This window comes from Halichoerus grypus, chromosome 6 (assembly GCF_964656455.1).
Source record: "Halichoerus grypus chromosome 6, mHalGry1.hap1.1, whole genome shotgun sequence".
NCBI classification, from domain to species: Eukaryota; Metazoa; Chordata; class Mammalia; order Carnivora; family Phocidae; genus Halichoerus; species Halichoerus grypus.
Window position 1 is genome coordinate 82,509,732 of NC_135717.1, and position 17,011 is coordinate 82,526,742.

General features: G+C 52.4%; 1 protein-coding gene across 3 annotated transcripts in view; it reads left to right on the forward strand.

Annotated features, from left to right (window-relative positions):
• Positions 1-2,567: 2,567 nt before the first annotated feature.
• Positions 2,568-17,011, forward strand: part of CD9 (CD9 molecule) — a 33,197-nt gene continuing 18,753 nt past the window's right edge. Inside the window, exon 1 of one of the 3 annotated variants that reach the window (XM_078075516.1) lies at positions 2,568-2,795. In XM_078075516.1, the coding sequence (XP_077931642.1) occupies positions 2,730-2,795 (66 nt within the window). In that variant the 5' untranslated portion in view covers positions 2,568-2,729. The remainder of the gene's footprint in view (positions 2,796-17,011) is intronic. The other 2 variants (XM_036117633.2, XM_078075517.1) reach the window with 2 other exon arrangements.

Sequence of the window (17,011 nt, forward strand, 5' to 3'; positions counted from 1 at the left end):
AGATCGCTGCACTCACATTATAAGGACCCCCTTGATTGTATGTAATTTGGAGCTTCACCATACCCCCCTCCATTGCTTCTGTAACAGTAACAGGCGTGTGACAGGCACTGTACTTAGCCCTCCTAGGGGATTACCTCATTCAATATGCACATTACCCAAGTAGTTTCTCTTATAAGCTTAAATATTTAGCTTTAATATTTTAATATTTTAAATATTTAGCTCCTCCCACCTGCACTGGTTAACGGGTGGGGGTGAGGGAAGGAGAGGAGAGAGGAATATCAAAAGATAAAATCCTCTTTCCCTCCACCTGTTCTCCCTCCACCGGGGAACACCCACCTGAGAGCGGCACAATGGGACATTGTCTGATTTTCTACCGCCCCCACATACTGCCCTGCCCCAACCATCCTCAGTGGACACTAGATTAGGGTGAGTGACGAAGGTGAAGCATTACCAAAATTCCTCCACTCAGCCGCTCTTGGTATTATGCAACACTGAAGGGAGCCCTGGTCTTTCTGCTTCTGGTGCCTCCTCTCAGTAGGTTCCCAAGAAGCATTAGAACACGTGAATGGAGTTCCCCATAATCTGCCTCCAGCTATTCTGGCTGGGATCTCCCCCACCCCTCCCGCCTACACACGCATACACACACACACACACACACACACACACACACGGTCCTCTCTTCTGGTTTTGCTGCACTGTCTAGCCTACACCCCATCACCCCATCTTGTTCACTTCTCTCTCACCTGACCTATTCTAGAGCCTCCTAACTGCTCTCCACATGTCCTCACCTCATCTTTTGTGTCCCATGCTCCCCTCATACTACCCAGTTGCAGGGCCCCTGATACAACACATCACCTGTCACCTTCCTCATAATCCCCCAAAGCTCTGAGCCAAGGTCAGGACAGACAAACAATAGTCCTTATCCTCAAAGGGCTTGCTGTCTACACCTCCTGCCCTCCTCCACCCAACTGCCTAAAATACAGGTAGCCATCAACCTAAATCACACAGCAAGGGGAGGCCCCCCCTCAACTCACCAGCTGGGTCTCCAGCTTTACCTACCCGGTACCTCCCCCAGCTATGAGCTCCAACCCAGACCCCAGACAGCTCCAGGCCCCAGACTTTGATTCTCCTGTGAAACAACTGTTCCTTTGGTTCTGCAGCATCACTTCCCAGTCTGTGTCAGAGGCTCCTCCTTTGAGCTCCCTCAGCCCCCAACCCTATCTCTGTAGCCCCAAACCGTACTCTCCCCCATCGTCTGGCTGCCTGAATCCCTCCACCGGGGGACACCCAGCTCCTGCCCCTAATGATTCCCTTATGAGTAGATCCTGAAAAATGTTTTTGAATGAATCAATGAGACAACTGAGAGTGATAATAAGCAGCAAAATAAGAGCTACAAAGGGCAACATCCTGTTTCTAGTGGGTGAAATTTGACTTATGTTCTTTTTTTCCTTGTTGGTATTTTCTGATGTTTCTTGCTTTTTTAAAGGAAACTTCATTTTGAAAAAAAAAATACAAAGGGGTTTGGGGACTTCAAAAGAAGAGGGAATCTCCTCATCCTCTGGTGAGCAACAGTAGAGGAATGTTGGAGGAGCCTCGGAGTTTCTACAACTGAAGAAGGTAGGGCCAGGCAGCCAGAAGGCACATACCACATGCCAAAGGCAGGGCTAGGCCACGCGGAGGTGGGGAGCTGAGGAGGGCAGCGTGGGCCAGGTAGAGCAGCGTTCAGCACAGACACAAGAGGAAGAGAATGCAAGATGGGGAATTTCAACTTGGGTCATTGCATGTGGGGAGCTACAGAAAGTTGTCGAGCAGAGGAGAAAGGGGCTCAGACCTCAGCATCTGGAGGTCAAAGTGCAAGAGGGAAGGTGGAGGCAAGAACAGAAGCCTGGCTACCAACTCTGTCTTCTCTCAGGGCATCTAACCCCAAGGCCAGGAAGCACTGCAGGACCATCTGACTCTCAGCCATATTACTGTTCGGCAATCGTATTTGAAACTTACTCCCATAAGCCTCCAACCTCTCTTCCCACCTGGACTGCCAGCTGTGCCAAATACAGAGTGTCCTCCATGAAGGAGCAAGGAGCCGCCTCAAGGAGAAATAAAGCCAGGCAGCTTCCCTTCAAATCGAGCCCAGCGCAAGAAGAGCCCTCATTCCGCGGGCAGGCTGCCTTGAGTAAGGGGACTCGACCCCAACCCCCAACGACCCGAGAAAGGTCTCCAAGTAGAGGGCTCAGGCAGGAAGACCAGAATCAACAAAGCGAGAACTGAAGGGCAAGGCCTCCATAGAACTCTTAGGTAAAAGCCGGGGGGGTGGGGAGGGGGCAGCCTGGAAAGATCCCAGGACGGTTGAGAGGAAAGGGGGAGGTCCGCGGCGGGAAGGAGGGTATGGCCAACTCGGTGGGGGAGAGGGCTATGCCGGAGGCAGGAGGGGAGAGGGGAGTGCGGGCTCCAAGACTGCTGAGCCCCGAGTCCCCCCGGAAGCTGGGCTGGAGCCCGCCTCGGGGCATGGGCGGGGCAGGTGGGGCCAGGGGCCGGGTCGGCCGGGGGCGGGGTCCGCGGCACATGCGCACCGCAGCCACCGCGCGCAGTAAGGAGTGGCACTTTTTAAAAGTGCAGTCCGGAGGCCCACCCGCAGCCGCCGAAGCCTCGGTCTGAAGTGCGGTGCCCCCCGTCCCGGCCGCGCGTCCTCCCACTTCCACACCAGTCCGGCCCAGGCCAGTCTAGCCCGCACCATGCCGGTCAAAGGAGGCACCAAGTGCGTCAAATACCTGCTCTTCGGATTTAACTTCATCTTCTGGGTGAGTGAGCGCGACCGCCGCGCGCTCCTCTCCGGAGCCACCTGTTCGTCCCGGGGACCCTGTCTGCGGTCGGGGCTGCCGGTAACTGGCACTGCCCGCGCCGGGTGGACTCCCGGCGGGAGGAGACGAGGCACCGCGGCCGCCAGCTGGCTCCTCGACCGGGGCCGGAGACGAGCGGGGCGGGCACGATCGTAGGGGGCTCCTCCGAAGCCGAGCCGGCGGCGGGACGCGGGGGGTCCTGGGGAGCTGGGGCGTGGAGACCGGCCCTGGCCCTCTTTTTCGCCGAGGGTTTGGGGTGGGAGTCGTGTCTGCTCCCTTCCCCTCAGCTCCTCCGAGTGAAGGAGGGGAAGGCGTCAGGGAGAAACGGAGCACCCCTCTTCTGGGAACTTCAGGCCCTGGCCAAGGAGGACTGTGGCGGGCAGTGCGGTTCGCGATCTGGGTGGGGTCTCGCGAGTGGCGGGGGCCGCGAGGAGGGGGGGATGCGGGCGCTCTGCGGACTTCGGTGGAGCGGGGAGAGCTCAGCCCAGAGCTGTTGACACTTTTACACTGGAAAGGGAGAGGGAGAGAGGACTGGGACCCCGTCCCTGAGTGAGAGTGGGAGACCCCCTCCACCCTCGAGGTACCTGCAGGCTTGATTCTGAGCCCGCCGTGAGAAAGTCGGAACTCCCTCGAAACTACCTGAAAGACTAGCTTGTCTTGATTTTTTTTTTTTTCTCCCAAAGGCGATAAGTATCAGAACTGGAGAGAACTCTGGGAGAGTTGGGGAGAGGTGGGGCAAATGCCTGTTGGCGCTTTTAGTCCTGTGTTTCTCCATTTCCGGGGGAAGATGAGGTGCCATCCGCCCACTGCCAGCCCGGGTCCTCCCGCCTCGCCTACACCCCTGTGCCGGCCCACCCAGTGGCTAGGCGGGGCCGCGGAGAGTGGTTCACCTGGAGAGGGCGCCGGGCCGGGCCGGGAGCCGTAGGACTCCCACTGCTGGCCGCACTCAGCCTTTAGGCAAATGGAAAGCCTGAGGCAGGCAGCGGAAAGGGGGATGTCCCCTCCACACCTTCTCTTGCGGGATTAAGGGACCACCCAGAGGCAGAAAGAAGCAAGGAATAGGGAACCTTGGTGTCCTGAGTCTGCACACAGATGGACAGAAGGGGTTTGGAAAGGCAGCCCCTGTACTACTAGAGAGATGGCTGTAGAAACAGGCTTGCCACCAGAGCCTTGTAACAAAAGATATACTGTACTTATTCCCCGGGAGCTGGTCACTGGGGTCCCCACGAACCTTGGGGCAAACCTCTTGAGATTTTCATCCTCCCTCCGGAGCTGAAGGTAAGAGACTGACCTGCCCTTGCAAGAGTCAACATACACAACACATGTTCTAATGAGGATGGCACATAGATGTGCCCCTGCCCAACACTTGGCCTGTTTTAGGGAGACCCCTCCCTGGCAGTGGGCAGTTCTTCCTCCTGGTGTTCCCACCAGCCCCCAACAGCCAGCCAGCTCTCTCCCAGGCTTGGTTTCCTCCTCTCACCAACCTCTGGCACCAGAAAAGAATGTGAGAAGGCAGGCTAGCCACGCCCCACCCCACCCCTGTCCTTGGGGGGAGTCTTCCTCTTCCCTCCCCAGCGCAATCTCCCCTGCCAGGCTGTTGCTTCGTCCTCAGCTATCTGCCTAGGCTGCATCAGGGTTTCAGGCCAGGAAGGAACCACAGACTGCCATGTGCCTTCATTACACACACACACACCCACACACACCCCTTCTGCCGTGTGGCACATGCAGGAGCCTGATGGGAGGCTCCAGGTCTCCTCTGGTATCTGCTCAGTCTCTTATTGTCTCCAGCCCACCACCCCACCCATATTCAGAGCTGCCACTGCCTGGACCAGCGCTGCTGGTCAGCTATGTCATTTGAAACAGACATGACTGAATCTGGAAATGTTTGGGTCCAGAATTAGGAATGACTTCAGTGGTCATCCAGTCCAGCCCTGGTAGTCACAGTGAGGAATCAGAGAACAAGAGAGGGGTGATGGCCCAGGATCCCAGAGACCAAACCAATACCACAAGCCCTTGGGTCCCTGACTTGAGTCCCATCCTCTTCTGTCTCCGTCACAAAATCAACAAGGGGACCTGGTAATGAGCGGGGGGGGGGGGGGTGGAATAAGCTACGTTTTCCTGAATTAACAATTGTTCAGTAGTCCTGTATTAAGGTCCCTGTAGAGATGATAGAATAAAGGAGTATCAGGATCCACTTGTGCAGCGTTTTACAGTCTGCAGAGGCTTTTTCCAAGTCCCATGACATAAGCCAGAGCAGGAAGCATTATCCCCATGGTACCGATGACCAGGAAACCAGTCCCCAGAGAGGTTAAGTGACTTACCCAGGGTCATGTGTAGCATCGAAAGTAAGTTTGAAGGCAGGTCTGGTTAGCTTAAAGTGCAGCTACTTTCCATCCCAACCTGGTGCCATGCCCAGCTGGGCAGAAACAAGCTCTCAAAAATACCTTTAAAGGGAACGGCTCGGGTTGTTATGATGGCACCAGTTACCTTTCTCTCTTGAGACCAGAAATTTATAAACTTGGCGTTTGGGATCTGATGTGGGCCTTGAAAAACAGGAGTTGTGAGGCCAGGAGCCACCAGCACCTCATGAACAAAGGATGCTGAGAGGGGTGGCCTAGCAGGGACCCAGAGAGAAGAAACCCACCTCAGTGGCAGTGGGATGATCAGGGTGGGGAGAAGATACACCTCTGCGCGGGCCCCGGCCTCAGCCCCATGGGACCCTGGGTGACAGCTGAGCCTGCCCTCCCCGAGTAGGGCATCTGATGCTCACAGCCAGAGCAGCAACCAGTCTGTTCATCCAACACCCCCACAACGCTAACTTCTTGGCTCTCAGTTGTTTCTCTGTTTTCCTCTAGACCGCCCTGCCTTCCCCCCCCCCAAAAAAATAGTGGAAATCTGGACAGGGACCTGGGTATTAGTCTAGCTCTGTCCTTACGTCACTTTGACACCTTGGGGAGGTGGCTTTTGTGTTCCAGACCTCCGTTTGCTCATCTGTAAAACCAGTGGGTTGAAATAAATGGTCACCAAAGGTCCCTTTCGCTCAGTCTGTGAGCCCAGCCCCACCCCCAGTGCCTGCAGAAACAGCACTTTCCCACACAACCCAAAACCCGAGTCAGGAGATGGAAATGCACAGGGGCTACTAAGGCTTGTCCTCGGAGCCTGGCTTCATTGGGTCTTTACCTCTGAGGCCTGATTCTTGGTCTCTTTCCTTTTAACCTCACACTTCCCTCTATTGCCCTGGGTGGGGTCCCTCTGTTTGGGGGTTTTCTGTTTTCCTGGCCCTCAGCTATCTGTGGTAGTCCTGTGCACTGGTCAGTGCACGGCTCTGGATTCAGCACTCCCGCCGCCATGAGCAGACGGAGCTGGCGTCTACCCCATAGAGTTGCCGTGGGTTAAACAAGACAATGTATGGGATGCCCTTGGCATAGTAGCTAACCCCAGACACAGTAAACTTCCAACCCAAGCTGTTGTTACGCCACAGTTGAGAAAGTAGATTGAGGCGGTGGAGAGGGTGGGAGCCCTTCCCCAAGAAGTGTGGAAATTGAAGCCAGGGATGTAGGCAGGCATCCACACTCCACACATTCCCCCCCGCCTTCTCTTCCTGCATCCTCGCGATCCAGCCCACCTCTGTGATTCCTGCTTCAGGACACCCACTCCACTGCATGTGCGGCTCCACGTTTGACTGTGGGGTGGCCCCACTCCTGAAAATAAACTACACGGCAGAGAACCCCTAAGACCTCAGGCTTCTGGGTCTGGGCAGGGTACGGACCTAGCGAGGCAGGCAGAGGCAAAAGCCCCTCCCACCCAACTTGCTGCTTCCCCCAGAAGCTGTTGGCCTTCAGCATCGGGCTGAGCAAGCAGCTGGGACCGTTGCCTAAAATGGCTCCCCACCTTTGGCACACAGACAGCGGGCGCTCTGGTAAGGCTGGCAGTGTTTGCACCGAGGCTGGCAGGTTGGGGAGAGGTGAGGTGAGGCCAGGTGTCTGCATCTGCTAAGGAAAGGAGGACTTCTCCCCTGCCCGGAATCTTGATGGCTTGCCCCTCGCTTTTCCCTGCAATGGTTGTCAGTAGCGAAGCTCCAGCTCCTGATTTGGGGGGGATGGGGGATTCCTCTACACATACACACACACCCTACCCCTTACCTTTCAAAGTGCCCCATGGCACCATTCCAGACCTTACTCTTTCGTACTCAAAGGAAGAGGTTTTGGGATTTGGAACCACTTTGATAAGCAGCCCCGTGGAGGGCTGTCCTTGCCAGAGCACCTAACTAACTCTGCTAACTGAGTCCTCTGTGGCTTCAAATGTCACAAGTCTGTGTTCTCACACCCTTTTGTATTAGAGGTGAATCTTCCCTGTTAAACGCAGTGCTGGGTGTCCCATGTTTGATTTGCGTGTTTGTTTTCCAGTTCAATTCCATTTTATAAGGAGGTGTGGCTTTGGGTCGCACAGTTTGGAACTTAATAATACACCTTGAGCTGGCAAAAGCGCCTTTTCTTCTAAAGAACCCAAGCCTTGACAGTTCTTTCCTGGGTGTGCCTGGCTGTGGGTGAGGGTAGGGGACCTGAGGTCATGGGTCATCGTGGCTTCTGTGGCCTGTTGTCTCCTTAGTAGACCAGGAGTATTCTCGATAGACCTGTGTCCAGCTGGGGAGAAGAGAGTGAAGTTTGAGGAGGTGCATGTTTATATTCTGCATTCCCCCCCACCAGTTCTGGGGGACGGGCGGGGGGTTCAGTGGGACTGCCTCTGGGCCTGCCACAGGTCTTTTCAACCAAAGCTGTGCAGAAACCGTCTCTCCATCTCTTCCATACGGGAGAGCAATGACTTACTTGTTCCGGGGTTTTGAAACTCGGCAAGAGCCTGTTGGCCCCGTGTTCTCAACTACTCGGAAATGTCCTCTGCAACTGAGGGAATTCAGGAGACCAGAAGGGCTAATCTTAACGATACATTTTTTTTTTTTAATTTATGTTTTTGAAGTCTGATGGGAGATCACTTGCCTGTTTCATTCTGTGGAAAAAGTAATGCTGGTCCAGGGACATTTTCATTTTCCATCAAGTGATGGCATGCAGCTGTGAAAAGCAGCATCCTGTCTCCAGATGAGATAATTTTATAATAATTACATCCATCCAGTAATTCCAACTCCCCCCCCACCCCCAACCACCACCACCACCCCAAAAAAGTACTTTGTTCTGAATCGTTTTTTTTTTTTTTTTTTTAAGATTTTATTTATTTATTTGAGAGAGAGAGAATGAGAGAGAGAGAGCACATGAGAGGGGGGAGGGTCAGAGGGAGAAGCAGACTCCCTGCCAAGCAGGGAGCCCGATGCGGGACTCGATCCAGGGACTCCAGGATCATGACCTGAGCCGAAGGCAGTCGCTTAACCAACTGAGCCACCCAGGCGCCCTGAATCGTTTTTAAGTACTATGTGCCATCATCCTAGACTCATGGACCTTAACCTTTTTAGGGAATTCCACAAAATCAATGAGACCTGCCTCCACAAAAAATGCTTTTGCTTCTTTTTTTTTTTTTTTTTTTTTGGCTTGTGTTCTGGAGGCCAATGAACACCTCATATTGGTTTTTCTCTCTTGGTTTCCAAGCAACCTCTTCTCTGTTCTGAAATCCCGTGCTTCAGCCATGAGCAGGGGGTTGCCTCGCCACTACCCAGGGACTGTGTGGCAGAATACAGGGTGATTTGAGAAAGGCTAAGTTCCCTGATGATCAAGAGCAGCCTAGACTGGAGAGCTAGACTCCCCACCCATACTTGCTCTGACTCTCAGCTTAATCATTGCCCAAGGAGTGGCTTTGACTCTGGATTAATTTAATGAGTATTCTGTATTTCTAGTCCACATGAAGAATCCAACTTTATGAGCTTCTAGCTAAGTTTTGCTTCTTGGGTTAGGTTTTCCCGTAGCTTGGGTAATTTGTATTTGTTTAGGAAGAACTGAGTTCTGTCTTTCCCTCTGCCTCCTTCCCACCAAATGGAGACTAAGATCAGCCAACCTTCCCTGGCCTTGTCCTTGAGGACTTTGGAAAGGGAGGAGATTGGGGCGGGGGGGGGGGGGGGGTAGTACGTTGTTTGGGGATTTGGACTCCTGAGGAGATGATACTCAGCTTGGTTGAATAGCAGGGGAGGGTGAAGCCCTCTGATGGAGAGGGGCCTGGATTCATTTGATTCTAGCAAAGATCCCTGGGTGGAGAGGTGTGGGGACTATTGACTTGGAGAAAATCAGAAATCTGGTTTTGAAAGGTCCTTCTTGTTCAGTCCTCTTGCCAGGCATTGCGCAGGGATGCTGAAACAGTGACTCTTGCTGGCCTCTGTTAAGAGTCACCCTTCAAAGCTTAATCCTGTTACTATTATGATCAACGTACATTCCAGGTTCCAGTGTACACCTCTTAGACCAGGCAGGCCAATGGCCCATGACTTCTACCAATCCCTCACCTCCAAATTGCTCAGGACATAGCCCTTTGCTTCTGTTCCCAGTATGAGCTGCATGTCAGTGTCCAAGTATAAAAACAATACAGCACATGGATCATAGCAGAAAATCCTTGACTGGGACTTAAAAATACAATAAAGTAAATCAGACAGTTTTACTGAAATCAAAACAGGTTTCTATAACATTCTAGTTTTATTTTTAAACCTACATTGATTGAAGCAATAGCATGATAAATGATAAACTGATTTATTAAAACTTGATATAGAAAGATCAGCAAAGGGACATCTGGGTGGCTCATTCGGTTGGGCATCTGCCTTCAGCTCAGGTCATGATCCCAGGTTCGTGGGATCAAGTCCCATATCAGGCTCCTTGCTCAGCGGGGAGCCTCCTCCTCCCTCTGCCTGCTGTCCCCCCTGCTTGTGCTCTCTCTCTGTGACAAATAAATAAATAAAATCTTTAAAAAAAAAAAAAAAGATCAGCAAAATCATACTTATGAACTCATTGCTTTGCAAGTCAATGGAAGTTTGGTGTTTTTAAAAGACAGTTTGCTATAGATTGGAATGTTTGTATTCCCCCCAAATTCATATGTTAAATCCTAAAACCCAGTGTGATGGTATTTGGAGGTGGGACCTGTGGGGGTGATTAGGTCGCGCGGATGGAGCTCTCTGTGAATGGGATTAGTACCCTTATAAAAGAAGAGGCCCCAGAGAGCACCCTCCTCCCTTCCAGGATGTGAGATTATAGCAAGAAGACAGCCCTCTGTGAGCCAGGAAACAACCCCTCACAGACACCAGGTCTGTTGGTGCCTCGATCTCAGACTTCCCAGCCTCCAGAACTGTGAGAAACAATTTTTGTTGTTAAGCTGCCCGATCGATGGTCGTTGGTTACAGCAGCCTGAACGGACTAAGACATAGTTATTTACAGGTTCGAATCGACATGCCCTCTCCCCGTCTAGGGGAGTAGTTGCAGTGCGCCATTTTTCACGCCCAGCTCACATCGGTGTCCCCCTGTAGTGGGCAGCAGGCCCCCTCACCCCCACAGCAGCCCTGCTCCAGTCCAGAGAGACAAGAAACCCTTCCCGCTAAGACTCTCTCCCCGCTCGCCCCGATGCAATGTGAAGGCCTCACATTGCTTCTCGTGATACGGGGCTATGGATTTAAATCCGTTATTATGCTCGGGCTTTCTAAAGCTTCCTTTCTCCCAGCCTCAGAACCTCTTCTCATCCTCTACTTTCCCCCACTCCCACCATAGTCTAGTCGCTCTGACTCCCTAAGACAGATAACCCTTAAGAGACCCCGAAAGCTTATTTCAAATGGAAATTAGCTTCTCTCCCAGTGCTGGGGAGGGCCCATTAGGATGAGAAGCTGGCATTATCCTCCTCCTGTGGCAGGTGCTTCCCAGGACCCCATAGCCAGGGCTGTAACACAGGCCTGTGGTCATGCCCGCTCGTGCCCTTTGGTGGCAGGATGGTGCTGTGGGGAAAGGGTAGGGTTCTGGGCCTCCCCTTGGGGCCATTCCTATAGGGGCCGCAAGGACGGTGGCCAGTGGGCAGCTGCAACCATGTCTGCACTGTGAGGCTTGCAGCAGTAGCAAAGCTGGGGTGAGAAGAAAACACGCCAAGTTACTCTGGGGAATCTATTTCCCAGAGCAGTGCTGTGTCCACGCTGACTTTCTGGCCAGTGCAGCAAGGGCATGGATGAAGTTCTCGGGCCAGAGGCCAGCAGGAAAAAGCGCATTCTCTCTCTCTAGACTCCGTCCATCAGGCAGTTGGCCTCAGAGAGAGGCCAGGGTCAGGTGGCACCTCTAGGCCAGGTGGCTGAGGCAGGTGCCTTCCCATCCTGAGAAGGTAGGGCCCTCTGCTAGTTCAGGTGGGCTCCCCTGGGATCCTTTATGGATAGAAAGTGCACTTTTGAAATGGGATCAGTTATATGGCTGGGAGGGAGACAGGACAAAAGTGAAAAATTCTGAAATTAATGACACTGATGAAAAAGACAGTTCCACAGAACAATTGAGAATCTGGGCTTTGCAGTCAGACTGTCCAGGGTTCGAGTTCTCGCTCAGCGGCTTATTTGCTATGTGATCTCCAATGAGCTGCTTCTGTGCCCAAGTCTTCTCAGCTAAAAAATGAAAGTGAATATTACCTACTTGGTGGGTCTGTTGTGAAAATTACAGAGTACAGGTGAAGTGCTGCAGGCGGGGTGTAGCACATAGCGAGTGTTACAGGCTCGCTGGTCAGGAATACAGTTGACCCTTGAACAGTGTGGGGGGTTAGGGGCACCAACCCCCATGCAATCAAAAATCTCTTTAGAACATTTGCCTTCCCCAAAACTTTACTACTAATAGCCTACTGTTGACCAGAAGCCTTACCAATAACGTCGTCAATTAACGCATACTCTGTGTGTTATATGTATCATATGCTGCATTCTCACAACAAAGTAATCAAGAGAAATGAAAATATTATTAAGAAAATCATAAGGAAGAGGGAACACACTTATAGAACTGTACTGTATTTATCCCAAAAATCTGCATACAAGCTGAAACCCGTGTTGTGCAAACGGCAGCTATAATTAAGAGACCCGAAACGAAGGCAGAGATCATGGCAAAGGGATAGGATAGACGATAGGTCGGACGCAGCAGTTGGAGACCTCGGCTCCTGCCCCTCCCCTGGCTTGGTGTTCAGAACGCGCCATGATGGGGAAGGAGGGCCATTTAACGGAGCGGTGCTCAGTGTGCCTATTGCCCGCACCGCCAGTCCACACGCCACGTGGCATTGCTTCAGAAGTATAAACAAAGGGGCATCTCCCACCACTCGGGGCCCTGCAGGCAAGTGGTAACCGGTCCCGCCAATGGAATGAAAGCTAGCTGGTCCACATGGCTGAAGTGTGTAAACAAGAGTGGAGTGTGTGTGTGTCTAATCGCCAGGCATCTTAGTGAGGCATACACAATGAAAACAAATGTGTGGTATTCTGGAATTTAAAGCAAAACATCCCCAAAACAATCCCCCACATCAGATGATTTTGGTTAAGATCAGAATGCCTGCTTTCAGCAGAAACCAGATTTATGGGCTGGCTGATGTATGCTCCATGTCTGGCAAACAGGCCGTGGAAACTTGCAGTGAGGTTCCTTGTTTAGAAAGAGGTTATCTTGGGCAGAGGCCCTCCCTCTGGAGCCTTCATCCCCAAACTACTTAATATTAACACACCATATTAGCTGAAACTCTTCTTCTCTTTTGGGCCGAATAGGGCTCTGGTTTTTAAATGATGCTGACTTTGTCCTTGGAAGGGAGGATTTGTCATCTCTTGAACTTGTTCAGACCAGGTCGCTGCCTAATTACCATAAAGGTGTGCTGACAAAAAGCCTACAAGGCCCTTCATCCCCTGCCACACCCCAGAGAGGGGACCTCGCTAGCTCCCTTCCACCAGGGATGAGCCAGGCAGTCAAGTACCCGACCTCTGCATGGCCCGAGCTATGCATGTGACAGAGGGAGAGAGCTGATGGCTAAGTTGCTCCATACCTGCTCTGTGACCTTGGGCAAGTTACTTTACCTCTCTGAGCCCGTTTCCTCATCTCCAGCTGGGATGTTCCTAACTACTTCAAAGGGTATAAGGCAGTCCTACCAGCCCTCTTACATTCAGAAGGGGCAGCAGGGCCTTACTGTAGAAATCTAGCTCCCTCATATTCCTCTTCTCCCTGGGAAATCCCGCTGTTGCTCCCATAGGGCATGTTCCCCTGAGGCCAGGCTGGAATACACCATGGCCCCAAAGAGCCATGCTTAGCAAACTGAGGGCACCCGTAGGCTGGTAGCTGTTGAGCCCCTCCATCCAGGAGACCCCCCCCAACCAAGTGCACAGTATCCCCAGAAAGTGAACCCCTGCAAGGTCAGAGAACAGGCTAAGCGGGTGCTTAGGACATCAGCAATGCAGGTAAGCCCGAGGAATCATGGGGAAACTAAGCACTTTTTTGAACTTCATTATATTTATTTTATAACTCCAATTTTTAAAGTATTGAATTATATAGGTGATGGGATAGGTGTCATCATTTTTTATACTGCCCGTATTTATACATTTTTTATACTGCCTGTATTTAGGGCAGTAAATGGTCACAAGAGGCAGAAGTGTGCCTCCCCAGGGGCCTGGCTTCTCAGGGATGCTTGGGTTTGTCATTGACCTCCCGGTGTGCCCGCCCGACATGCCCCGACGTGCCGTCAGGGAGCAGCACACAGTGGTTGGGGTGGGAGGAGTTGTCAAAAATGCAGATTCCTGCTGGGAAAGCAGCAAATCAGCAACTCTCCCTATGCCTCACTTTCCTTATTTGAGTCATGAAGGTAATACCGCCGAAGTCTTAGGGTTGTTAGAAATGATGGCGTATTTAACGTAAAGTGTGTCGAGGTGCCTGGCTCAGAGCAAGAGCTCAGGTGTTGGTTTGGGCAGCTATGGCTACAGTGACTGTTACCACGGCCTCTCAGAACGTTTCAGAGATTGAAGTTGTCCTAAGCACTCACACTCCTCTGTGTCTTCTTGCTTCAATTCTGTAAAGCCGCCTCACACAGGATTGTTCCGGGCTGAAACTTTACCACGAAAGGCATCCCTTTCAGAAGGTGAATTCGAGAACTCCTCTTTCCAACTGTCCACAAAATGCCCATTTCAGAGATTTCCCCAGTGTGGGAAAGGTGAGTGAGGAGAGGGCCCAATTTTTGAACAATTAGCTGGCCGTGGCCCCGGCATCAGGGCCATTTGGCAACACCCCCCCCCCCCCACCTTGTGGAGTCTACCTAAAGCCATAGGGAAGAAGAAATCTGCTCTGCCTCCAAACCAGGAAGGGTAGCCTTGGCACCTCTCCTGTTCACTTCTCATGCTTCTCAAAAAGAGGTCGATTCCTCTTATCTAGAACTCTCTTGATACCTTGAAGCCAGGCCCCAGAGCGGGGCAGGGCCAAAGTCGCCACGGCTTCTATGTGGACACCACAGGGAGGAAAAAGAAGGTAGAGCTGGCCCCAGGGGGTGCCTTTTCATCACCCGGCGATGGTGGGCTTGACACCACCACCTTTCCCAGCCTCAACAGAGGGGGAGGGGAAGAAGAGAGAGAGAACAAACCCCAAGAAGTTAGTGGTCAGCACTCTGTCCCTCTTGGCTTTCCCCTCGGCGGGGGCCGGTGCCCTGAGTCTGAATCGCCTCGGCGTAGCAGGCAAGGTAAGGTTTAGGTCAGAGCATTTTGTCAAATTCAGCATGTCCGGAGGACCTTCTTGTCCCCCAGGAATAGTTATTAGGGGTTCCCAGTCTTCCCATTCCCCAGCTGGGCAGGGAGAGAGCACAGTGTCAGGAGGAGGGGAGCTTTGAGTCGTCTATGTGGATTAGGTTCAGTGTGAACACAGCCCCTTGCAGGCTGTCTCTCTTCAAGCAAGTTGTTACTTAACCTCTTGGAACCTGTTTCATCTCTAAAATAAAGGTGATTAGATGATTAAATGAGATGATGTACGTCGGTCACCGCCTGTAATGTGGGACGCGCATGGATACTCATAGAGAATAACTGCTCCTGTTATTATGTTACTGAGTTTCCTTTGTCTAGCCTCTGAAGGAGTTGCTCATGGCAGAAAGGCTGCCAAAAGTCAACTCAACACTAGCCTACAACGTCATTACCCATCAGCCTCTGCATGTATTCTTTAAAAAAAAAAAAAAATTTCCCCCTAGGATTTAGGGTTGGCTGAGGAAAAGAATCCACTCACACGTAATGGTAGCCCAGCCTGAGGAGAATGCGGGTTGCAGAAATCAGGAGGAAGTTTTTACCAAGAGTACCCTGCTACGGAGGCTGTGGGAATCATTGTGGCTTCTTGGGGAGGAGAGTTCACAGGGCTGAGCCTGTGTAATGAATATACTTCTTTGGAAGCCAAATGCAGGTTCTAACTTGACCCATTTACTATGAATGCCCAAGCTCAGTGGGTTCAAGATGGAGTTGTCCAGCCATTATCTCTTTCATACCTCTTGCTTCCTTCCTGTTTACCTGCCCTGTATCCTCCCCCTTAACTGTCACCATGCAGCAGTTCAAGGTGGCCTGAGGCCCAGTCCCATGGCTCTACAGCGCAAGGTGGGACGGTTGAGCCCCCACTCTCCGGATTGCAGTGTAAATTGGAATGGCGAAATTCTGCCCCATGTTGGGTGGAGCCCCGTGAGAGCTCATACCACCCCCCCACCCACCCCCTCCATGCCTTCCTGCCCTTCAGCACTGGCATTTAGAAAGCTAGTTTCCAGGTTCAGAACCCCCAGAGAAAGCTTCTCCATGTGGTTCCGATTGTTCGGTGCTTATATAAAGGCCTGGAGCATTGGTTCTCAGACATGAGGGAGCATCAGAATCATCTGGCGGGATTGCTGGGCCCCACCCCACTCACCTCTAATTCAGTAAGTCTAGGATGGGGACAGTGAATTTTCGTGTCTAGTAAATTCCCAGGTGATGCTGCTGGTCTGGGGACCACATGTTTCCCAGTGGCCCAGCTTCTTTTTTTTTTTTTTTAAAGATTTTATTTATTTATTTGATAGAGACACAGTGAGAGAGGGAACACAATCATGGGGAGTGGGAGAGAGAAGCAGGCTTCCCGCTGAGCGGGGAGCCCAATGTGGGGCTCGATCCCAGGACCCTGAGACCATGACCTGAGCCGAAGGCAGACGCTTAACAACTGAGCCACCCAGGCACCCCTGAGCCACCCAGGCGCCCCCCCAGTGGCCCAGCTTCTGCCCTCGGTGGCTCGGTAAAAGCCCCAGAGCAGAAGGGGTCCAGAGGGCCGAGATGACCCCCAGGATGACCGTACTCACAGAGGGACTTACTCTCCAGGACCGTCACCTCCAGGGTTTTTTCCGACTCGTCTCTACAAAACTAAAGTTAATGTTGATATCTTCAAATTCTGCAAGGAAGTAACTTGGGATCCTCAGCGAAGGCAAGGCATGGCAGTTTTTCCTGCTCAGTAGAGCAGAGTTGCGTTTTTGGTGGTGTTTCTCTCTGCGGTGGGACCGGGTCCCGGAGGACTCCAGCCTCGGCTCCCGCAGGGTGCCCGTGCCCTTCCAAAGATGACAGCTTCAGCCTTCGTCAGGAGGTGGGAGAGGAGGGTGCCAGCAGAGGATCCGAAGAGGTGGTAGGGACTGGGCTCCTGTTTGTGCTTGTCGCCAGGGCCCGGCCCGGCCTCCTGACGAGTGAATCAGCCCATCCGAGGCTTGGCAGTCCACCGTGAGCCAGGGTTGCCATGGAGATGGGTGAGGCCCGAGCCCACAGGTCTGGGTGGCCTGACTTGTTTTTAAATGCTGAAGCCTGTGTCCTTATCTCCACTTCTGAGGTTTTCTTAAAGTGTGACTGGTATTTTGGGGCCCGGAAAAGGCTGATAGGGGAAACTCACATCCTTGGCATTCGGTCCGTTACTGATTTCCTGGGTGCCATGGGCAACTATGCCTACAGGCCTCCCAGGCTTGGTACCTTTTAAAAAATAAATAATAACAACCGGGGCTGGTACATATCTTTCTGAAGGAGGGAAGTGAAGAGGTAACATCCCCTCCATTTCTGGTCCACAAATACCTCCTTCCCACAGAGGTAATTCGCATTACCATTCCTGCCGCATCCTCACAGAGCTCCCGGGAGGCGTTATTGGTGTGGGGAAGGTAAATTTATCCATCGTCCCTCCACCGCAGGGCACTCGTGCAGACCCACAGAAACCAGAACCCCAGTGTCCTAAATCGCCCTGCTCCCTCCTGCCCAGCCGCCGCCTCAG